General features: G+C 41.5%; 1 protein-coding gene across 1 annotated transcript in view; it reads left to right on the forward strand.

The window, feature by feature from the left end:
- The first annotated feature begins 4,443 nt into the window (after positions 1 to 4,443).
- ARHGAP15 (Rho GTPase activating protein 15) overlaps positions 4,444 to 21,581 on the forward strand; it is a 323,478-nt gene continuing 306,340 nt past the window's right edge. The window contains exon 1 of the mRNA XM_058810001.1: positions 4,444 to 4,490. Coding sequence (XP_058665984.1) covers positions 4,467 to 4,490 — 24 coding nt within the window. The 5' untranslated portion in view covers positions 4,444 to 4,466. The remainder of the gene's footprint in view (positions 4,491 to 21,581) is intronic.

Here is a 21,581-nt window from a genome sequence, read left to right on the forward strand (position 1 = left end):
GGAGAATCTCTAAAGATCTATTCCCTACCACCTGTGACCACTTTGTTAAAACATCTCTTGCACTTTGAAGAATGTGCTAAGTGAAATGGATTGTTTGGGGGGAAAAAGGCAGCTCAGAGTAAAAGGGTTTGGAAGTTGGTAGCAGAATGTTTATAATTCACATTGTGGTTGAGAGAGTTGTGTGAATTCAGCTATTTCTATATATTTATATATATTTATTTCTATATATTTATTACATTCAGGCTCCTGCACAATGAGCATTTACAGCCCAAACAGGTGATTTTAGAGGGTGATGCTCACTTGGGCTATGAGCTGTTGAGTTGTTACACAGCCACAAGCAGGGACTTCTTGACACATCAGAATGAGCTTCCAGAAACATTTTTGCTGAGATTAAATATTCAAGGCTCTTGTGACAAAAAAATAAAAAAAATAATGGCTGCTGAATGGACATCAGCATTCTGAGCGAATGATTACTATGAGCAAGAATATGAGTTACTGGCCATGCAGGAACAAAACCCCTATATTTGCTCATTTTGAAATGTTCTAAAACTGTGAAAAAATTACATTTCCCTGGTGAAACATGTGGAGGAAAAAATCATTATTTTTTAACTGTCCAAGACCAGGTTGGATGGGGCTTGGAGCAACCTGGTTTAGTGGAAGGTGTCCCTGCCCATGGCAAGAGTTTGGAACTGGATGATCTTTAAGGGCCCTTCCAAACCAAACCAGTCCATGATTCCATGATCATCACTGACTCTTCTGGCTTCCTAGGGTTTTTCCCAGTGAATTAAAAAGTTTTGGCGCTTTAGGCATTTTTATTAATAAAAAAATTATTTTCTTCTGCAGCAAGGCAGTGGATGCACCATTGTCCTTCCAGCCTGTGCCTGTGTGCTGTCAGGTTTGTATTGTCTGTTATGGCTTGATTTAAGCACTGATTTAGTTTTGCTACTGGGTATCTGCTCTACAAGCCAGACACCATGCTGCCTGCCAGTCATCACAACAGGGAGTAAAGGCTGAACTAGGCAAAAACAACAGAAAAAGTCAAGTTTTCTTTCCCCCTCAGGAGACTGCTGGTCCAGAATGTCTTGGAATATCTGCTTATGCACCTGAGGAAGCTCATGATACCTCTTGAATTTATTATAACAGAATTTATGACATTTGCTGGGCATTCAGCACCTCCAGCCAACAGTGATTTTTTTAAGACAGCTTTTTTAGCTTTAACTCTCTGAGGTATGAGATGAGGCAATCTGGATGCTCCCCAGCCTGGTGACACGTCTCAGAGGCAGTGACGCCATCAGCCACTGAAACAGGGACAAGAAATCAGCGCCTCAGAAATGATGCTCCAACTTGCACAGCAAACACAGGGGCCAACCTATTGCACAGCAATCTGCTCCAGGTAGTGTCTGTGCAGATTCTGTTTCCTGCTTAGTTTTAATTAGATTAAACGAGTGCTTAGATTTCGTTAAACCGGCTTTTTTTTTCTTTTTTTTTCTTTTTTTTTTTTTTTCACATCTAAAGTATTTTCAGCCTTTCAGAGATCACACAGGAAGCTTGTGCTGCATAAGTTTGAGCTGTATGCAAAGCTGCCATCCTTTTATAGAATTTTGTCACTGCTGACATACTGTCAAATGGATGTGAAGGAGCTCAGACGCAGTCTGCGACTCGAGTGAAATGTTAGGTGTGCAGTGAAAGATGTTTTCATGGAAAATGTCATGTCCCCAGTCATCTAGGGTTTGCACCAGGTAACATGGGCACCTTCTGCTGCAGCATTTTACAGGTTTGAGCATGGCCTTTCATATTTTAGTGGTTAAGTTCTATTGTCCACACCGCTCACAAATACTTTGTGACTGCAAAAATGCTTTCAGGGATTTTATTTGAGGAAAATTTGAGACCCACTGCTACAATAGATTTTTTAATTAGAATTTATTTAATATGACAAAATCAGTTGGTAGAGAGATAGATAGATAGGTAGATAGATAGGTAGGTAGATAGATAGGTAGATAGATAGATAGATAGATAGATAGATAGATGGATAGATAGATAGATAGATAGATAGATAGTATATATATAGTATATATATATATATAGTATATATACTACTTTTAAAAGAGTTAGCAGTTAATTAGTGCTGCTGAAATGGTTACTAGAAATGGTTAGTTTACAAAAAATACTGTACTGCTCTCTCACCTCCTCAAACCTGGGAGAAACCCCTCATCACGATTCATAGACATCATTCACATTTTTATTGCAAAAGTTCAATTTCAATATACCTCCCTGAAATGCACGGCCTCCAAAGAAATGAGGAACAGTGAAGAGCAGCTGTTGTGCTGTTCAGCTCCCTCTCCTGCTTGTCCTTGTGTGCTGCCTCTTGGCATACATAGGCTGCATTTGGAAACAAGGAGAGTCTTGGTTCTGGCTTTGTGTGCCCTTTGGCATAACTGCATCTTTGGCCTTGAAATGGATCTTTTAGAAGTTACTAAAAGAATAATAATAATAATAATAATAAAAGCTACATAAGCTACATAATCACTGTGTAGCCTAAGAGCTCTGCCATCCCTCCAGCAGGGCTGTGTTCCCCTGTTTTATTCCTGGACTTACTTTGAGTCCCTGAAGCTCTTGCTTCCCCACAGCTTCAGTAAGTGCATGATGGACTAAAACTCCTCTCTACAGGAACTTTCTTGCATCATTTTCTTGCTGCAGTAGGAAATTACTCACCTTCAAATCAGACTTTTCTTTGCACCCTGTAAAATATGTCGCAATCCCCTTGCAGGGCTCCCCAAGCTGCAGCCCAGACACAGACCCCACCCCTCGTTTCCTATCTCGGTTAGGATGGCTTTGCTCTCCCCATTATCTCCATTTCCCTCTATTACAGCCATGGGTTGTTCAACAAAGTGGGATGCACTTTGTTGCTGGACTTCTGTACAGATGGGACAGAGCTTCTTGAGGAGCTCCACCTGTCAACAGAGCTCATTTTCTCTCACTGTTGGAACAAAACCCTAAATATCAGGACAGCCATGATTTTCTCAGATCATATGGCAGGTGTTTGGTGGTTTTTTTTGTGGGACACAACCAAAAAAGGACCCCTTTTTCTGCCAAAGCATTACCAGAGAGCTCTTCAGCCTGAGCAGCATTGTGATTGTCCCACAGCACCACAGCACTGCCTGTCGCAGACATCTTTTTATGAAAATCCTTCCCTTAGGACTTTTCCTCCTGAGAAGCTGATAGGCCTCAGGAACAAAGTGTAAACATTGATTATCTGCTGCTGTGGAATGCAACAGGTGCATCTGTGACTGGTCTCATAGAGTTGTTTCTAATTAATGGCCAATCACAGTCAGCTGGCTCAGGCTCTCTGTCAGAGCCACAAGCCTTTGTTATCATTCTTTCTTTTTCTGTTCTTAGCTTAGCCAGCCTTCTGATGAAACCTTTTCTTCTATTATTTTAGTATAGTTTTAATATAATATATATCATAAAGTAATAAATCAAGCCTTCTGAAACACGGAGTCAGATCCTCGTGTCTTCCCTCATCGTGGGACCCCTGTGACCATGGTCACACTGCCCTGCATGGGAATCCCCACCGCTCCAGTTCGCAGCATGACCTAGAAATACCAGAAATATATGATTGCTCCCTGCTGAAAGAAAAAAAAAAACCTCAAAAACCAACACGTGGCAGATGCTGATGGAGGCATTTACAAGGAAGGGGCGTTCCCAGAGGCCCAGAGCTGTGCCTGGATCTGGTGCTTCTCTGGGTTCCCCTGCCTGGGAGGGACCATGGGGGTGTGGGATGCTGCGGGAAGTGACGCAGGGCAGCAGCTGTATGTGCCCCTGCTTCTCCATGGGCAGCTTCGTGGAGAAGTCTTAAAGCAGAAAACCAAACAAACAGAAGTGTTTGCCTGCCTGACCTCTGCCAGGGCTTTTTTTAGAAGCAAAGTCTCTGATTGTTCAGAATTTGCTACTTTATTAATCTAAATAACAGTACAGTAAGTGTCCTGCTTACTAAAGCTATTTTTCAAAATAGCAAAGCAGATTTGTTGCAAGCTATTTATTTCAGTACTCAAAGGGTTTCATTGAAGGCAAGAAAAGGGAAGTTGTGTTAAGGCTTAGAATCGTAATTCCTTTCAGCATTTCCCTTTAAACCTCATCTTTACCTTTTGCAAAAGCTAACCTTCCCTGTTTGCTGCAATTTTCACAGAGAAACTGCTTGACTTTATTTTCATACTTTAAACCATCTTTTTTTTTCCTCCAATCCAGAAGAATTTTACCCTAACCTCTAGATGTAAGGCACTCACTGGTGAGATGGTGCACTTCTGCTCTTGCAGGAAGTGGTTTTACTTTACTTTTTCCCTGCTATTTTTCACCCAGTACGAGCTGTAGGACTAACTCAAGGGCTGTCTCTAGACATGTGACCTCGATCTTTTCCGTTCTTTTGAAATAGTCAAAACTGTTGCTCGTTGATGGCGGCTTGAGATGAGATGACAACGTCCCTGAGGCTGCAGGTAAGGAGCCTCTGATCCATCTCAGTGCACTTTGGGAAACCTGTTGCTGAGATTTTTTTAAAATTATCATAGCCAGGAGCGTTTTGTAGGCACTCGAATCAGGTTGGTTTAATTGCACAACTGCTTTATTTCTATATGCCTTTGTGGATTTGAAAGCAAGGAGAAAAGTGTAGAGGATACAGATGTGAAATGATGTTTTCAATCAGTGCTCAGAGTTTAGCAAATCTGTTGCATTCTGTGCAAGAGGCGACATTACCTGACCTTGTCTAGTACCCCAAACCGCTAACTCCTTCTCATATCCTGGCTGGAACTACCTGGCTCTCCCCAAAAATGTAGAAAAGTTTGTGTCACTGGCTGGGAAATGAGATTAGATCACTTTTCCCAGCATTTGCCCTTCCTGAGTGCAGTTTAGCATGGTTTGATTACCTGGCTCCTGCGCTGGTGACCATGAGGGATGTGATCAGTAGCCATGGACACTGAAAAAGTCAGTGCTAAGGGGTGGTATGTAGTTGTTTTGGTATTTCTAGAGCCTGAAGATGTTGATAGAGGGATTTCTTGCCCTACTCAATATCAAGAAGTTTGATACCACTCTATTATTTGTCAGGTAGGAAAAGAACATGGGGCATAAAGGACATTTTACATAAAATATCCTGGGTTTCTCTATGGGCAGTTGATGGTGGAGCTGTTCAGTGGAGATGTCGTGGCTGTGTGTTTCCTGCACGGGCTGTTTAATCCCAGACCAATTCATCCTTCAGAACTGGCCAGAAAAGGGTTGCATGTCCTGACCTCAAAGTTTTCCCTCAGCAAAGACACCTTTGCATTGCTGTTGGTAGGCAAACAACTTTTTGGCCTGCAAAGCTTTGCAAAGAAATAGTAATTCAGGAAGATGCTCAAATAACACAATAAAGCACTTTGATTGTGGGCTACATAAAGGAGAGCCAGAATTAGCAAGGCTTGTTTTGTGCTGAAGGTTTTTTATCCCAGTAACACATAGATTGTGCAAACTTTGTGACTTGTGCTCCTGTTTGTGACTGATTGCCTTCTCCACACAGGCAACTTGGGGTTTTTTTGGAAATATGGGTCAAGAGTTGAAAGATATCACACGTGGCTCAGAGCTCATTTTGGAATTGTGCATGCTAATTGGAGACAGATTTTAGTGTAATGTTGGAAGATCACATTTCATATTTTCTGTACTTTTTGGAGAAAAAAAAAAAGCTGTCCTGCCTGCATACACAAATCAGCACAGACAGGGAAATTGTATAAAAAGAATATGTTCTCTTCCTGGGCTGTGTTTGTCATGATTTTTATGTTTCTGCTGCAGAGTCTTAGAGTAATTTAAAATGCATTTTCCAAAGAGCTGTGAGATTTGGTGAAGTAGTTTGAATTCTCAGAGTTTTATGTCTTTATTTTCTCCCTTTCTCTGCAACTTACCTCTTTGTGTCCAAATTCATTTTAAAGCAGTGTGTCTTGATCAGTTTACCTCTCCATCCAATTACATCTGTGATGTACATTTGTTCATTTCCTTTCCCAAAGAGAGTAAACAGCAGAAGCACTCTGTATTTTAAAGCTCCTGCTATACACTATTATTGAATTACAAAAAAAAACCAAACCAAAACAAAAAAAATGTTGGGTTTTTTGACAGCATTTGTTGTAGAAACTTCTTTTTGCCTTGACACAAAGATATCCTGGTTTGGAAGAGATTCTCCATCTTCTTCCAACCAAGTTAGAGTGCATGACACTCTTGGCAGTCCCTGTCACCAGGGGGCTGTAACCCGGCCTCGGGTATGTTCCTCCCTACCTGGAGTGGAACAGGAAACAGAAAATAAAATGGTGACAAAGGCATGCTTGAATTTTCCTCCTGGTGGCAAAACTCTACAACCTCCAACGTGGTGCTGGAGAATTCCAACAGCTCTGGTTTGGGTTTCTCTGTCTGTTTCTGGTCCCATAAATAATTCCTTTGCAGCACTGAGCTTCAGGACAGGGTTTAAGAGGCAGCATCCCATGCAGTGGGATGGATTTCCTTTTGTGAGCTCCAGTGCTGCAGTGAGAATGGCTTTGGCTGTGCTGCCCAAAGCTTGGGTCTCTCCTACCAGGCTTTGAGCCATGTAACTGCTGTATTCGAGTGTGTTTTACTCAATCACATCCAGGATTGTGGCCTATAGGCAGAGTCTCAGTGTTTTTTACTGCTCACTCTGTGTAATTCTGATACTTGCTTATTTTTCTTGCTTTTTTTTTGTTAGATAGCTCTGTGCTGTTCAATCAGGGTGAGTTGTTAACCATTTAATGAGCTGTTAACCATTTAATGAGCTGTTAAAGCCTGTGTGGGGCTAAAAACCATCTCTTGATGTACTTAAGTGTGTTCCTAACTTTTAACCCAAAACACAGCCGTTCTACAGAATGTGTCTTAATTCTTTATTGGTGCTGTTTGGGCTGATCTCTTTTAAAAACCAAATAAAGCATCACCTGAGCTCCAGCCAAAGTCTCTACATTCCACTTAGCTCCTAAGAGCTCCATATGGATGCATGAAACCTGTTTCTCAGCGCCACAAAGGCAGAAATTGGTGCTGATGGATCCCGTTATATGCAGATTGTTTTCCTGATTTCATTTTTTTTTGGTAGCATAAATCCTGAAGAAGGCAGATTGGATACAATTTTGGCCCAGATTTTCCATGGTAGTTCAAGTGCCATTCAGAGCACTGCAGCAGATTTCCCCACCTGGCTACACAACCTGCCCAAAACGGCCCCTTTTCCATTCTGCGGTGGATTTTGTCACCATCAAACTGGTGCCATGACCTCTGGGGGTCAGGGTGGGCTGAATGCCTTGCTGCCTTCAGCATTTGGGGTCCTGGGCTGGGTGAGGAGGTTTTGGTGTTACCTGCTCTGAAACCTTCCCTTAAGGTGGGTCTGCTTCAAGCAGTGAATCTGAATTTCACCCTCAGCAGCCCCTGAAGGACAGGGATGGTTTCCTTGCTGTGCTGGGTGCTGGGACGGTGCCTTCACGCCCTCAGCGTGCCTCTGTCAGTCCTCTCTGCTTTGAGAATTACTATAAAAAGGTTGTTTTGGAGACTCACTACAAAACAAGCCCTTCTAGCTCCTCATTTACACTGGGACTTCCTCAATGCAGAGCTATTTTTTACCTAAACAGTGAGGGTCACAGCCTTGCATCATCTTTGACACAACTTGAAGCTCCCTGGGTTGCAAACTTCCAGGCTGGCTGAGACAGGAGCAAAAGGAAAACACTTGGATTTTCATTAAGAAGGTTAGGAAATAATTTTCTGGGCACAGATGTTCAGGTGTTTCAAACTGACAATGGGGCAAATCTAGCCCGTGCAAGAGCTGTCAGTGGAAGCAGCCAGGCCATGCTGGAGAAGATTTTCAGGGCATTATTGGTTTATATTAAAGTAATCTGGAATTGTTGACATCTGGCACATGTAAAATAAATCCTGTTTGCAGAAACTAGGAACCAAAATTCATATATGCCAAAAAATTTTGACCTTTTTATCTTAATTTTTCTATATTTTCACTCAACTTACTTATGAGAAAAAAATGTTTTCAGAATTAAGTAGGAAAGGTAACAGAGGTTTAAATAGATATTTATATTCTCCAAATTACCTGCTAAGCTACTGTGTGTGTTGCATTAATTCAGGTGTTTACTGGAGCATTTCTTCAATAAATTCACTGAGTTTGATGGTGCTATGGTTGTGGTAGGTTGTTTAAGATCCATGTAACTCTTCCTGCCATTGAAGACTGACAGCATATTAAAGCATTCACCTGCAGTTTAGCTGGGTATTGTGGGTTTCTATTGTGGTTTTCATGAATATTTCTCCCAAACCTTGTGCCTGATACACTAAGCAGGCCCAGCAGATGAACCTAAAGGGACTTATGATTCCTTCTGCAAAGCATCCATCAGTTTTCAGTGCACCTGCAACCTGAGATGAGGAGGAAGGGAAAACAGAAGTGAACATGGCTTGGAGCTAAGAGACATGCTGTGAATAGGTGCTTGTTCTTTGTTTTGGATTTCTTTTTCTGCCACACCCTGAGCAAAACCTCTTCTGTATTTGGTGCTGAATCAGATACCAGTTACCGAAAGTGCTCTTGGGCAGGACACTGCCCTGGCACCTGAACTTGTTTATTTGCTACTCAGGATGTTACAAACTCTTCCTTTTGGGGTGAGGAAGGAAATGACAGAGATGTTTTGTGAGAGCAGTTGAAGCTCTGGAGTTCTGAGAGGGCTCTGTGCCCTCCATGGCTGGTGGGTCTCCTCTCTGCTTTTTGGTATCTCTGCTGCAGATGGGACTCAGAACCAAACCCAGACACATCACACGAGGGCCCATGGCCACACCATGGACACCCACAGCAAACACCAACACAAGCCGCCTCACAAATGCATTTCTCTCTCAAAAAATGCATTTCTATCAAATAGTTTTGCTATGAATTAATCAGTATTTTTCACCTGGGAGGGTGTCACATCAGCCTGGCCATGTCTCAGAGTTTTGGCACGTGCTGCCATTTGTGTGTTGGGCTGAGTAGTGCTGAGGTTTGATCCAGAGAGATTATTGTTTCCATTATCAGCAGTACATTGCAATTTTGGTTAATTTATTGGTAAAAAAACAGCCAACAAAGTATAGTAACGAGCAATCAAATTCTTGTGATAATTTTTAGATTTAGAATTAACCCATTTAGCATTAATCCAACCACCATAAATCCATCTGCTCTTGGAGTGCCAAGAAAGCAGAATCAGGCCAAGTGAAATCATGTCAGTTCCTCCTCCTTCATTAATCCTAAACCCTGGAAAAGTCAAGGAGTGCCCTGAGCTTCAGCAGAACCTCACAGGGACTGATGTCTTCAACCCATTCTTGAATTTCCTTTGCACAGTCCAGCATTAGCTCCTGCTTGAGTAGGTTGCAGTCGCAGACACCTGAGACATTCAGAATTGCTGCAGAGTTTGAATTTGACAACTTCCTTTCTCGTTTTCATTTTCTTCTGAAGTTTGGATGTTTTGTAAAACCTTTCTTAGAGTGGGGGTAGCTGAAAAGAGGGAATCTATTTAGATGTGGAGTGAAAATTGTATAGAATAAAAGAATGAAAGAAGTTAAATGAAGGTATTTCTTATTGGAGTTGTGCCCTGCACCAAAGTTCAGGTATTTAGGGAACAATGTTGATGCAGTATAAGGACATTTTAATTCAGGTGCACAGGACTGCAGAGTTCATTTGAGTGCAGTTATTCCATCCAAAAAGGGGTTTGAGGATGCTACCTCATAAACCCAGTGGAAAATGTAAGAGTCATTGAGTATTTTTGCCCTGAGCAGTGCTGGGGACAGAAGAATGGCTGTGCCTGTCTCACTGTGAGTGTTGGTGCTTGCAGGTGGCTCTGCTGTGCTCCTGCTGCCATCGGCATTGACTGTGGCTGTGTGGGGCACATCTGTGCTGGGACACAGGTGGCTGTGGCCTCCTGGCCTGCAGAAAATGTGTGCAAGATTTCCTGGAATCACTCGGAACCACCTCAGTGAGATAAAGTTTTCTGGTCTCTTTTCTTTCCTACCTAAGGGTGTCTTTTTTGGAAAATCAGTCAGTCATGCTCACAGTAGATGAGGTCATCTATATTCAGGCAGTTGTGAAAGCGGTGTTTAGGTTCTCCTGAGGATCAGAATTTAAAGAAAAAGAAAATGACAGAGTTTGTCTTTTCAGGCCAACAGTTTAATTGCTTAAAACTATTATTTTGTGTGAAGGAAACAATAACTAGTTCAGAAGTCTTTTGTCTGAAACTTGCTAAAGAATTTCATTTGCAGCAAAAAAAAAAAAAAAATTAAATATAATTAACAGAACATATGCTCAAACTACTTGTGTCATCAAAGCAATCATGGAAATAGATGATTTTTAAGGTCCTTTGCTACACAAACCATTACATGAGTCTGTGAAACTGACTTTTTTGAGAGCTCAGCACCCTTGGTATTTCCCTGTGCAGCCACCTCAGCTGCACAATGTGCTATCAGATGTTATCACACAGAACAAGGGCCTTTGTCTCCTCTTTGCTGTCTGCTGGGGCACACACTCCTGCTGCACAAGAAAGCAAACTGGGGGCCCCATGAAATGCAGAAGAGGGGCTTGCTCAAAGCAAACCACAAAGAATTTCCCCTCCTGGTTCCTGCCACAGCTCACAAGTTTTCTCCCAGAGCTGTAGGTGCCGTCTCTGCTGCATTTCACAGCAGCCTCTCTGGAAGTGCAGCACCAGGAGCTCCGCTCTGAACGTGGGCTTGGAGTGTGGGAACAGATTAAAAGTGTCTGGAGGATTTTTTTTTTTCCTCCCTCAGATGGGAAGTGGGAGCAGTGAGAAGAAGCAAGGGAACAGCTGCAGGATCACAGCGCAGAAACTGCTGCAGATATAGATGATATAGGGAGATGGGGAGAGGGTGGGAGGCACTGCTTCATGTGCACAGCACAGGAAGTCAAACATCACGGGGGAGTGGGAGGGAGGGCATCTCTCTGCCTGGTAAAGGACAAGCCTCCTCTCTTAGAACTATTGAGGCAGGCAGGGTCAGACAAAAAAAAAATATTGTAAGTTTTAAATAAAAAGAGAAATAATTTCATTTTTAAAATTTATTTTTAAAGTCTGAGAAGATTTAAAGGCCTTGATATTCAAAATCTCAGCATCTTAGTTTGACAGATGTCTTCTGTGGGATGATGGGTATATGGAACTGCAAAAAGGATTAGGACATAGCAAATGTGCATTGAAGCTGCTAAGCTGAGGAGCTCTCAGATACTCCAAGAGGTTAAAACTGCTGCTGCTGCTTCACCAAAGGCTTTACAGAACTCAAGAAGGCATTTTGTCTGGTGAAGGTGATGGTGCTGCTGCAGGACCTGAGGGCTGGAGGGCAAAGTGAGGTGTGACTGTGTTCACAGGGGTCTTATGTTGAGGGAAGAGATGAGGATCTGACTCAAATTTTCAGAAGGCTTGATTTATTATTTTATTATATATATTACATTAAAACTATACTAAAATAATAGAAGAAACGGTTTCATCAGAAGGCTAGCTAAGCTAAGAATAGAATGATCAAGAATGATAACAAAGGTTCCTGTCTCGGACAGAGAGTCCGAGCCAGCTGACTGTGATTGGCCATTAATTAGAAACAACCACATGAGACCAATCCCAGATACACCTGTTGCATTCCACAGCAGCAGATAATCAATGTTTACATTTTGTTCCTGCGGCCTCTCAGCTTCTCAGGAGGAAAAATCCTAAGGAAAGGATTTTTCATGAAAAGATGTCTGTGACAGTAAGCCATGACTTACAACTGCTCCACGTGTTCAGTAGTGCCCAAGTGATTTAGAGGTAGAGTGAGATAAAATTTGTGTGTAATTTCACTCAGTGATGAACGTGAAATGCTTCCTCCCAATGAATCATCCAGTGGAGCTGTGGGGAGGGCGCAAAGGGCTGTCACACCCTACCCAAGCAGGCCTTGGGACAGTCCTGCCCCTGTCAAATTAAGCCAAAAACCTCTGGTGGCAAAGCTCTGAAATTTAGAACTCACAGGAAGTTTGTTTCTTTGGCTACTTGCAGCCAAAGCTTACAGGTGTTTAAAAAATATTTTTCTAATACATCAGTTTGTCTTGTGGTACAAACTCTTCGACTTTTCCAGAGACTTTGGGCTGTTCCAAAATTACCATCACCACATGTCTAGTTCAGGTAAGCATGGAAAGCTTGGATGGATATCCAAATCTCTGTGAGGAGAAGTTCTGCAAAATTGAGCTGGAAGTATTTCAAGCAGCCTTACTTTGAAATTTCTGTCACTTCTGCTTCTGCTTGTATCTGTAAATACTGCAAGAATAACCTTTCCCATAGTATCTCATCACTCCAGATCTGGCAACATTAAAAGTAACAACACTTTTCTGAACATTTAGGCTATAGGAACAGATTTCTTTCAAGCGCCGGGGAAAATTTGTGATTCTTATGTGATCTTCCTAGAGAAAACATTGATTTTTTTTATTTTTTTTTAAATTCTGAATTAGACAGCTTTAAACTACAAAGTTGCCATGAACAAGCATCAGGTGCAGGTGTGAAATGAGTTTAGACTGGTCAGTCTTGAGGTGTTTGCAAAGCCATGGCTCTACTCTGAACTTATCTGCAGTAAATAAAACCTTAGAATAAAGGAAGGAGTTAGAAGGAAATTTTCTTCTCCTTATGATAATACCGGTCAAGAATAAGCAAGCATTATCCTCTAGCACTTATTAGGTCATATTTAGTGTTAAACCAATTAAATGCATGAATTATAAATTGTCACTAAATTTTATGCTGCTGTAGGTTACTTAATGCCATTGGTCAAATGTCCAAACCATTCCAGTCCTGCTGTTCAGGGCCACTGGAAGCATTGGAAGTGCTGTGCATGGGATGATACTCACAGACTGGCTTTTAATAGTTAATTTATAGAACCAATATTCTCCATCAGAAGGATTGTAGACTGTCACAGACACATTTTATGAAAAATCCTTTCCTTAGGATTTTTCCTCCTGAGAAGCTGAGAGGCCGCAGGAACAAAATGCAAACAATGATTATCTGCTGCTGTGGAATGCAACAGGTGCATCTGGGATTGGTCTCATGTGGTTGTTTCTAATCAATGGCCAATCACAGTCAGCTGGCTCAGACTGTCCGAGACAGGAACCTTTGTTATCATTCTTTCTTTTTCTATTCTGAGCCAGCCTTCTGATGAAATCTTTTCTTCTATTCTTTTAGTATAGGTTTAATATAATAAATATCATAAAATAATAAATCAAGCCTTCTAAATCATGGAGTCAGATCCTCATCTCTTCCCTCATCCTGGGACCCCTGTGAACACTGTCACAGTAGTCTAGCTTGCACAGCACAGAAAATAGAGGCAGGTGTCCTGGATCAGAAGCAATCCAGAAAGAAATGAAAGGTGCTGCCAGCAGGAAGACCTAGAAGTAGCTTTTTTTTTTTTTTTCCTCAGGCATGTTCTTTTACATATTCAACTGAATTTTTACTATGGACAACTGTTCCCAGAACATATGCAGGCCAAACTGTACACAAAGGATACTTTTAGCTTCAGGTTCCACTGGGAGCTGAGATAGTGAATTGACATGGGAATGGTGAAAATAGACTCCATTATGCTATCCCATATGATATATTGGGACAGAAGAACTTTTGAAACAACTGCTACCTTTGCTGAGACTTTCCCATGTATCATAATTAGGAAACTAAGTGGTGCAAGAGGAGCCATGACCATATGAAATCACTTGATGACTTTCTCTTACACTATTTAATGTGGTTTTGATGTTTTCAATAATATCTCAGTGACATTTCCAAGCAAGTTTTATTTAAGCAGGGAAGACCTGCAGAGAGCAGGTCATGGAGCTATACAGGATTAGAGTTGTTGGATCTGGAGTCATAACATGTGGATGTGAAGGGTTTGTCATTGTGTCCACACAGCTTTGGAATAGTAACTGTCCCATTCTCCTCTCTTTCTGATTCTCAGAACATTTCCAGCCAGATGGGAAAGCATTTCCAGAGGGAGCAGGTCTCTGCCCTATAGAGACCAAGCAGGTTTTCCCTGTTTGTCATCTGTCCTGCTCCTTTTAAGGGTTTAAAAACCCTTGTATGGAAGGGTTAGAATGTACATCTATAGAAGGGGACAGACTCTGGGGTTATCATCTATGAAATTCCAGAATAACACACAGGAGGTCTTTAGGCCCTTCATTGATAACCATTGCCAGTCCAGAAGAGGCACACAAATTTTCTCTGTGTTTCTCTCCATTCAATCCTGGAGAAAAATCAAGCAAAAAATTTGTAAAGATTAACAATATTTCCATTGAACATATTTGGATAAGATATTTTCCTGCCACTTGCTAGAAAGTGGGACTTGATATGAGCCTTTTGTTATTACTTTTTTTTTTTTTTTGTAGTGTGCTATTACTTGTTGAAAAAAACAGAAAAAGGCCGCAGTCAATCTTCACATCAATAAGCCACTCATAGTTTTAGCCCATCTGCCAATGGACAGGGAATACTGAAGCACCAATGTACAAGTCTGTAAAGTATTGTGGGGTGCAAACTGTATTTATGTGGGTCTGTGACCTGCTGTAAGTAGAGAATAACATATCCCTAATATGTGTGGAAAACCCTCAGGAATGAAAAATGAAGTACCACGCTCCAATATTTTAATTCTTAGGAACTGAGTCATCAGAAAACCAAGCTTTATGTTCTTAGACCCAAAATTAAACAAAACCATTGCTTCTGTACAATGGGGCAAGTCTGTGCCCTTCCCTCTTGTTACAAAGTGCATTTCCTTGCCTGATCCATAATGCAGTGAATTATTTGTCTCCCCTCCTCAGGGGTGCTTAATGTCGCTGTTGCTCAGCTGTAATTCCATCAGCCTCAGCTCAAAATCACAATCAGACCTGTAGGACCTGCCTGGAACCACCTTTTCTCTATTGCACAAACCAGAAAGGAATTATGTTATATGAAAACACATTTTGCTCCTACTGGATATTAGGTTGGTACATGAGATTTCTGTTGTGAGAATTACATAATTGTTGACCAAGAGTTGTAAAATGTAGCCCTCTCTTAATATAAGAGAATAAATCAGTGAGGTTGAAATTGTCATCATGCCAAGGATCACGTTAAAATCTCGCAGATAATCTCACAAAGGTTTTTCAGCCTAAAGATTTGTTTAATGCTTTACTCTTGTATTGAGTTACTACTTAGATGGCCTGCTAAGTGATAGGACAAGAGGAAATGGCTTCAAGTTTTGTCAGTGGAGGTTTATATTGGATTTTAGGGAAAATTTCTTCACTAAAAGGGTGATCAAGCATTGGAACAGGCTGCCTAGGAAAGTGGTGGAATCACAGTGTTCAAAAACATGGATATGTGATGCTTCAGGACATGGTTTAGTGATGGACCTGTCAACAGATGATGTTGGAGGCATTTTCCAAGCTCAATTATTCTCTGATTCTATGATTTGGGTCAAGCTGTGTGGAGAAATTTGCCTTTAGGGGCATCCTTCATAGAGACTGAATGATATACCTCAGAGCATAAAAAATTGTGAATAATGGTTCAGGCAGCTTATGCCACACATGGTGACAGAGAAATGCTGGACAGTGAGATATGGTTCCAAACAAAGCATAAAAGATGATTTGCTCTTCTCTTTGACCACAGCAGAGAGATGAGTGACTGTATATATAAATTGGAGTGGGCCATTTCTGCTTTTATTTGCAGAAAGTCCACAAGTACTGGACTAGAAAAGAGAAATTAGAAATCCAGCTTTTAGAGGAGCTCCATGATCCTTGCTGTGTGTTGTCTGTTTTGAGACACCAGCAAAACTCTAATATGGCTGCAACAGGGTAAAAAGTTAAAAGAAGGTGTGATAATTAATGTTGATGAACATGGTTTTTGTAGGGCGGATTAACTTAGAGAGGAGATTGCAGTTTTGGGTGATAAGGGAAAGTGAGCTGCTGAGCTTAGGACACTTAACATTTTACAGCAGGCTGAAGCTGGCACTGAATTCTGGTTTATTGTCTATGTGATATAAGGAGACAAAAGTGGAGTAAAGAACCAGGCAGTGGTGATTTTGAGTCATAACAGATCTCGTGCTTTGATTAAATGTAGGAGTGATGGTTGATAAGATATCAATCCTGCTTCCTAAGTACCTGATACTATTTTTGCAAATGAAAATGCATAGGAAGGCTATATCTGCTTTGTATTTTCAGCCCAATGGGTTTCTCTGCTTTCCAGTACTCAGATAAACTGGCTTCAGGACACTGCTGGGCGCCAGTCCAGGACACTGCATCCATCCCTCAGGAGCCTTTCCTGCCCGTGTCCCTGCCCTGGGCACAGGGGTGCGATGTGTCAGCGCTGAGAGCAGCACCGTGGGCATGGCTGAAATAAAATAGACACAGCAAAGTGCAGATAGGAATAATTTTAAAAACCCAACAAATTATGGAGCAATTTACTGGCTGTTCTCTCTCTTTACATGTAGTTTTTTTTTTTCATTTGTGCACCTTTATTTTCCATCACTGTGTGTGTTTAAGCACTTGCTGCCCTGAGCTGTGCCTCTGCAGTGTGGCCAAGGCAGAACCTAACAGCAGCACTATGTACATGGGTGTGTTGATTTTGGTGATAAGCACTTTCACAGACACATTCTCCTAAACAGGAGTGCTCCAACTCACCCCGTGTCTGGCGTTCTCTTGTTTATTTCAGTTGTTAACTGCAACTTCTGCTTCCATTTTTGCGGTTTTGCAGGCTCACAGGTCTGCTGTGAGGGTGAACCTAGTGCTGATTTTTATCCTTGTGTGATATTGTTCCATTGGGTTTTGTCCATGCTCTTCAAGTACTGTTGTGTTCTTGAGCAAAGTACCTAAATTAGTCAATGCAACAAGATGCTCCTCAATTTTGCAGTGTTTGCACTCTGCTGTGTCGAGAACTTTCGTGCTCATTAAGCTTCTGACTTGACAATGGTGCAAGTCATAAGGAGAAAACGTGGGAGAAATTAAAAGCTTATAAGCTTATTTAGAAATACTGAAAAATATAATAGATAACAAATATGAGTGCTATTAAATAGTTGGGATTTTTCCCCCTTTTTTGGAGAAAAGTGCACGTTACCACTGTTTAATCATAGAAACCTAGAATGATGTGTGTTGGAAGGGACTTTAAAGACCATTTTGTTCCAACCCTCTGCCATGGGCAGGGACACCTTCCACTATCCCAGGTTGCTCCAAGCCCCATCCAACCTGGCCTTGGACACTGCCAGAGATGGGGCAGCCACAACTTGTACAAGACGCTGATTAATTATCATTTGCATTCTGCCTTCTACTGTGTGTACCTGCAGGAAATATAGCATAGCTCAAGCCAAATTTTGGAAATACTGCTATCTTCTTGTTCCTTGAAGAATTAATTCTCTGCTTTGTAGAAAATCTGCATACTGACTTTACCAGTACTGCAGCAAAACTCAGGAAATTAAGTTCTTGGCTAATGCCAATCAGTTCACTCATTTTAGGGTCACTGTTTGGACAAAGCAGCATGTGCAAAATGGATTATAATACTGATAAATTCAATATGAGGCTCATTCTAGGTCCAAGAGGTGCTGTAGGAGGGCAGTACTTACAAACTGTCATTTTGGGACAGAAACCATAGTTCAGGTACAGAAGATGTAAGAATGGTAGGGATAAGAGCAATTTGCTATTTCATTTTTCAAAAAGCTAAAAAGTGCATTTTTGCTTTTTTGATAGAAACTCTAAGTAGTAACAGAAGGAGTTGCTTTCATTTTTCTTTGCCTTGTCATCTCCTTTCTCTTTTCAAAAAGACAGATAATAATTTTTTCCCATCAAACCAAAATAATTGACATATTTTCACTGTTATGAAACATCATGATTCTGTGAAAGCTCTACTTTTAAATTAAACATTACAGAAAATCTTCTGGTGAATAGTTTTGGCAATTCCCAACACTTTGTGGGTAAGGAGGAGATCTGATCTTCACCATTTGCTGTACAATTCTCTAAACCTGGGCTGGATTCTCAGAAGTGGGATGGCTTTGCTGCCTGTGGATTTGCATCAGCAATAACCTTTCTGTTTTTCACCTCTACAACCCTCATTATTTCCACACCATGTGTTTGAAAGTCAGCTGTACATTTAGAAATTGGAGTTTTCAACTCTTTAGGAACTGTCAAATGCCACTTGAATGTTTACCAGCCAGCTCTCCCCTGTAGCTGGTGCCTGAGCTCTGGCTTAACTCAATCTGCTGCACTACGAGGTTGCTATGCTACTTGCTGGAGCAGACTTACATCCTCCTGGAGCACTGCAAACACATGCACCCATCTGTGGGAAAAGTCTTTGCAGGAGTTGGCCCACTGAGGCTGCAAATTTTATTAAAGGATGAAGCACTTTTTCCTTCAAAGAAGGCTCCTGGCCTCCTGAAATATCTCTGAAAGTGACTGGGTGTGTAGGACTGAACTGGTTTTGCTGCCACAGCCAAAAAGGGGATTATGTTCCTTCAGCTCAGTGGTGTTTCTTACCCCATAAGTAAGTGATTCACCCACTTTGCAGAAATTAAATTTCTCCTTCCTCATACCATACCTATTGTAACCTCATTTCCCCACTATATGAATCAGCCTTTAATTTTTGCATCATCCATCCATCCATCCATCCATCCATCCATCCATCCATCCATCCTCACGTCAAGGATTTTTCTTGCCCCTGACTATTCCTCACCCTTTTCCAACCTGCCCCTTCTGTTCCACAGCGCCCCAAACTAGGTATTTCCAAGAGGAATTTTGAGTGTGTACCCTTGTTTCCCTTCTCTTAGGTTAGCGTCTCAAAGTTAACCCTGCCCCTTTACTCTACGTCTAAACAACAAGGTGGAGAGGAGGGGAAATTCTGCCTTGGTTTAATGCCTTTCTCTAGCAAAGCAACCATAAGAGGTTTCAAAACTGAAATTTATATCCAGATGCTAACTGTTTGCCAAAAGGCAAAATTAGATAATTATATAATGGACGTGGAGTGCCACACAAGCAGTTGCATGGGGCTTGGCAGCTCTGCCTTCCACAGGAAGTGAAACAAATTCCCCTGCAAAACAGGCCCAAACTTGGCCCTGATGCTTCTAATAACAATTTGGAAGCACCAACTCATAAATGCAGAAGATAGGGTCCTTTTTATGTTTTCTGACAATATTTTATCTGTTTCCTGATGGTCTTTCCCTCTGTTATTAAAAAAAAAAAAAAAAAAAAAAAAAAGTTAGAACAAAAATAAGCAAACAAACAATAGAGGCAGGGCAGAGTGTGAGGATTACCAAATCCTCTTTGCAAATGCAAATGTGGTGCTGTTGCATTCGTGGAGCTCATATTCAGGGTGCCATCTACTGGCACGTAGGGCTGGTAACGCTGTCAGGAGCCTGCCTGGAGCTTGGACAGCAAAGGATTCCTACCTGAAAACCCTAAGGGCACAACTTTTGTGCCTTTCTTCCATGTTATGCAGACCTATGCAGACCTCCTTCTTATTCTGCAAGATCTCGCTGTGTTTTACACTAAGACAAATCTGATGGTGGAAATGCTCCATTTTGGCTTTTGTTGTTGTTTTCTTTTATAGTAGTTCCTGTAATTTTAGTATCTTGGAAAGCCTCCTTGTAATAGTCTGATGTATGCAAATTAGCTCAAATTTCAGGAAAATTAAGCAAGGTTCAATGAGATTAGAACCAAGAGTTTCAGAAGTCTTCACAGCTCTGCCATTTACAGTGCTCCTACTTGTGATCCAGGGCATGACTTTGTCACACTATTGAACTTTCTTATGGCACGTCGTGTACTGACAACACCAGGCAGAGACTACCTAATTAAAACTCATAATGCTCCCGAGGAGGGATATGTCAGAGATTTATAGGTGGGAGATTTCAGAAGAAAATCTGAGCAATGTGCTCCAGCCAAACATTGGATCCGTGACAGAGCCAGCACTGCTCTTGTCTCTCGAGTCTGATCCGCTCTCCAGCCTGGAGCCTACTGAAAATCTGTTGAGAAGCAATTTTGATTTGATACCAACATGAAATACAAAATGGTTTGACTCTCCAAGTTTAGGAGGAGAGAAAAAATAATTTCCTGCTTGAAGCTGCTGCAGTCCTTACTGCCAAAATGGCAAAGTATCCCTGTGACACGGATTTGGGTGCTGACTGCTCTGAAGGGTGGTGAGAAGTGTCTTGGGGAGGGAGAACACACAGTGCTGCCCACCAAAGATTCATGGAAAGACTTTTCCCAAGTGCAATACACCAGCTCTGCAGCAGTCATAGGCAGGCATGCTCCTAAGTGACATGGAACAGCTTTAATCTAATTTCTGTAACCTGAGATTCAACTTCTCTGGGGATCCTTGAGTAACTGAGTCAATGAAGGAAACAGCTAATGGGCACTAGCTTTGTTTTTGGTATGGATTTTAAAATTTTGATTAAATTCAGTGTTTTTTTAATTTTAATTTTAATTTTAATTTTAATTTTAGTCTGTTTTTTAATTTTAATCTGTTTTTTAATTTTAATTTTAATAAATTCAGTGTTTCTATCATGTTGAGTGAGTAATGGGCTAATATTAAAGCATTTACTCCTTTCTCTTGCCGAGAGTCCTATCACGAATGCATATAAATTCCCCTGAAGGTCCCAGCCCATGCCAGGGGAGTTGAAAATATGTAATCCAATCTCCCAAAAAATCTGGGGTTCCATGGAAAGCCTTCTGGATGTGGGCCAATCACTTCTAGGTGCTCCTACTTGATCAGGTTGGCCCAGATGACCTATCAAGGTCTCTTCCACCCTCAGCCATTCTGACTGCATGACCTGTTGTCATCATCCTCTACATTTAGGGCAATTTCCTGTGAGAAATGGTTTTATCAATGCTGAGAGGCTGAAGCTGTGGGAGCTGTGTCCTCCCACCTGCCCAGACTGTGATCCTGCCCAGAGATGTGCAGCAGAGCTCCCCATCTCCCCCTCCCACCTTCACACCTGGACAATGTGTTCTCCGCTCTGACATCTTCACAATAATGGGCTTTCTTGAAATCAAGGAATTTAATCTTTCAGAGCCTTCAGAAGTTGCCAGGATGTTGCTAGAAATAGCCATGCTCTCCAACCCGTTTGGAAAACGCTGATTCTTCTACAGTTTATACTATAACTGCACTTAAATGGATTTCCATTTCCCTGGCTCCATAGTTGGGAAACCAGCTTTTTCCAGCTTGTGTAGTGTCTCTTCCTTACACATTTTCTCGTGTGGTTACACAGCAATATAAAGAGCCAGTTTTTTGTGACTCTCAGTAGATTGCTGCACCCACGAGCTACATGTAGTACTACGAGGGTGAGCAAGGGGGGAGGAAAACAGAGCAAGTGTTGTACATTGCTGTCTTGGTGTTTTCTACAGGAAATATAAAGCAACTTCTGCCTCCAAAAAATGTTTTGAATAGCTAGAAGGGAGTTAGTTGAGTTGTTCTAACACTAAAATGGGAGGTTGAACAGCAGCCCTGTGATCACTCTAGGTCCACTCCCCATCCAAGGGTTTGAGAGCTCAGCCATTTCTCAATTTCAGATTTTAAAAATGGACAGAGAAAGAAAAATCTCGTCCATGCTGCTGGTAG

The sequence above is a fragment of the Ammospiza caudacuta genome, chromosome 8 (genome assembly GCF_027887145.1).
Source record: "Ammospiza caudacuta isolate bAmmCau1 chromosome 8, bAmmCau1.pri, whole genome shotgun sequence".
Lineage (NCBI taxonomy): Eukaryota > Metazoa > Chordata > Aves > Passeriformes > Passerellidae > Ammospiza > Ammospiza caudacuta.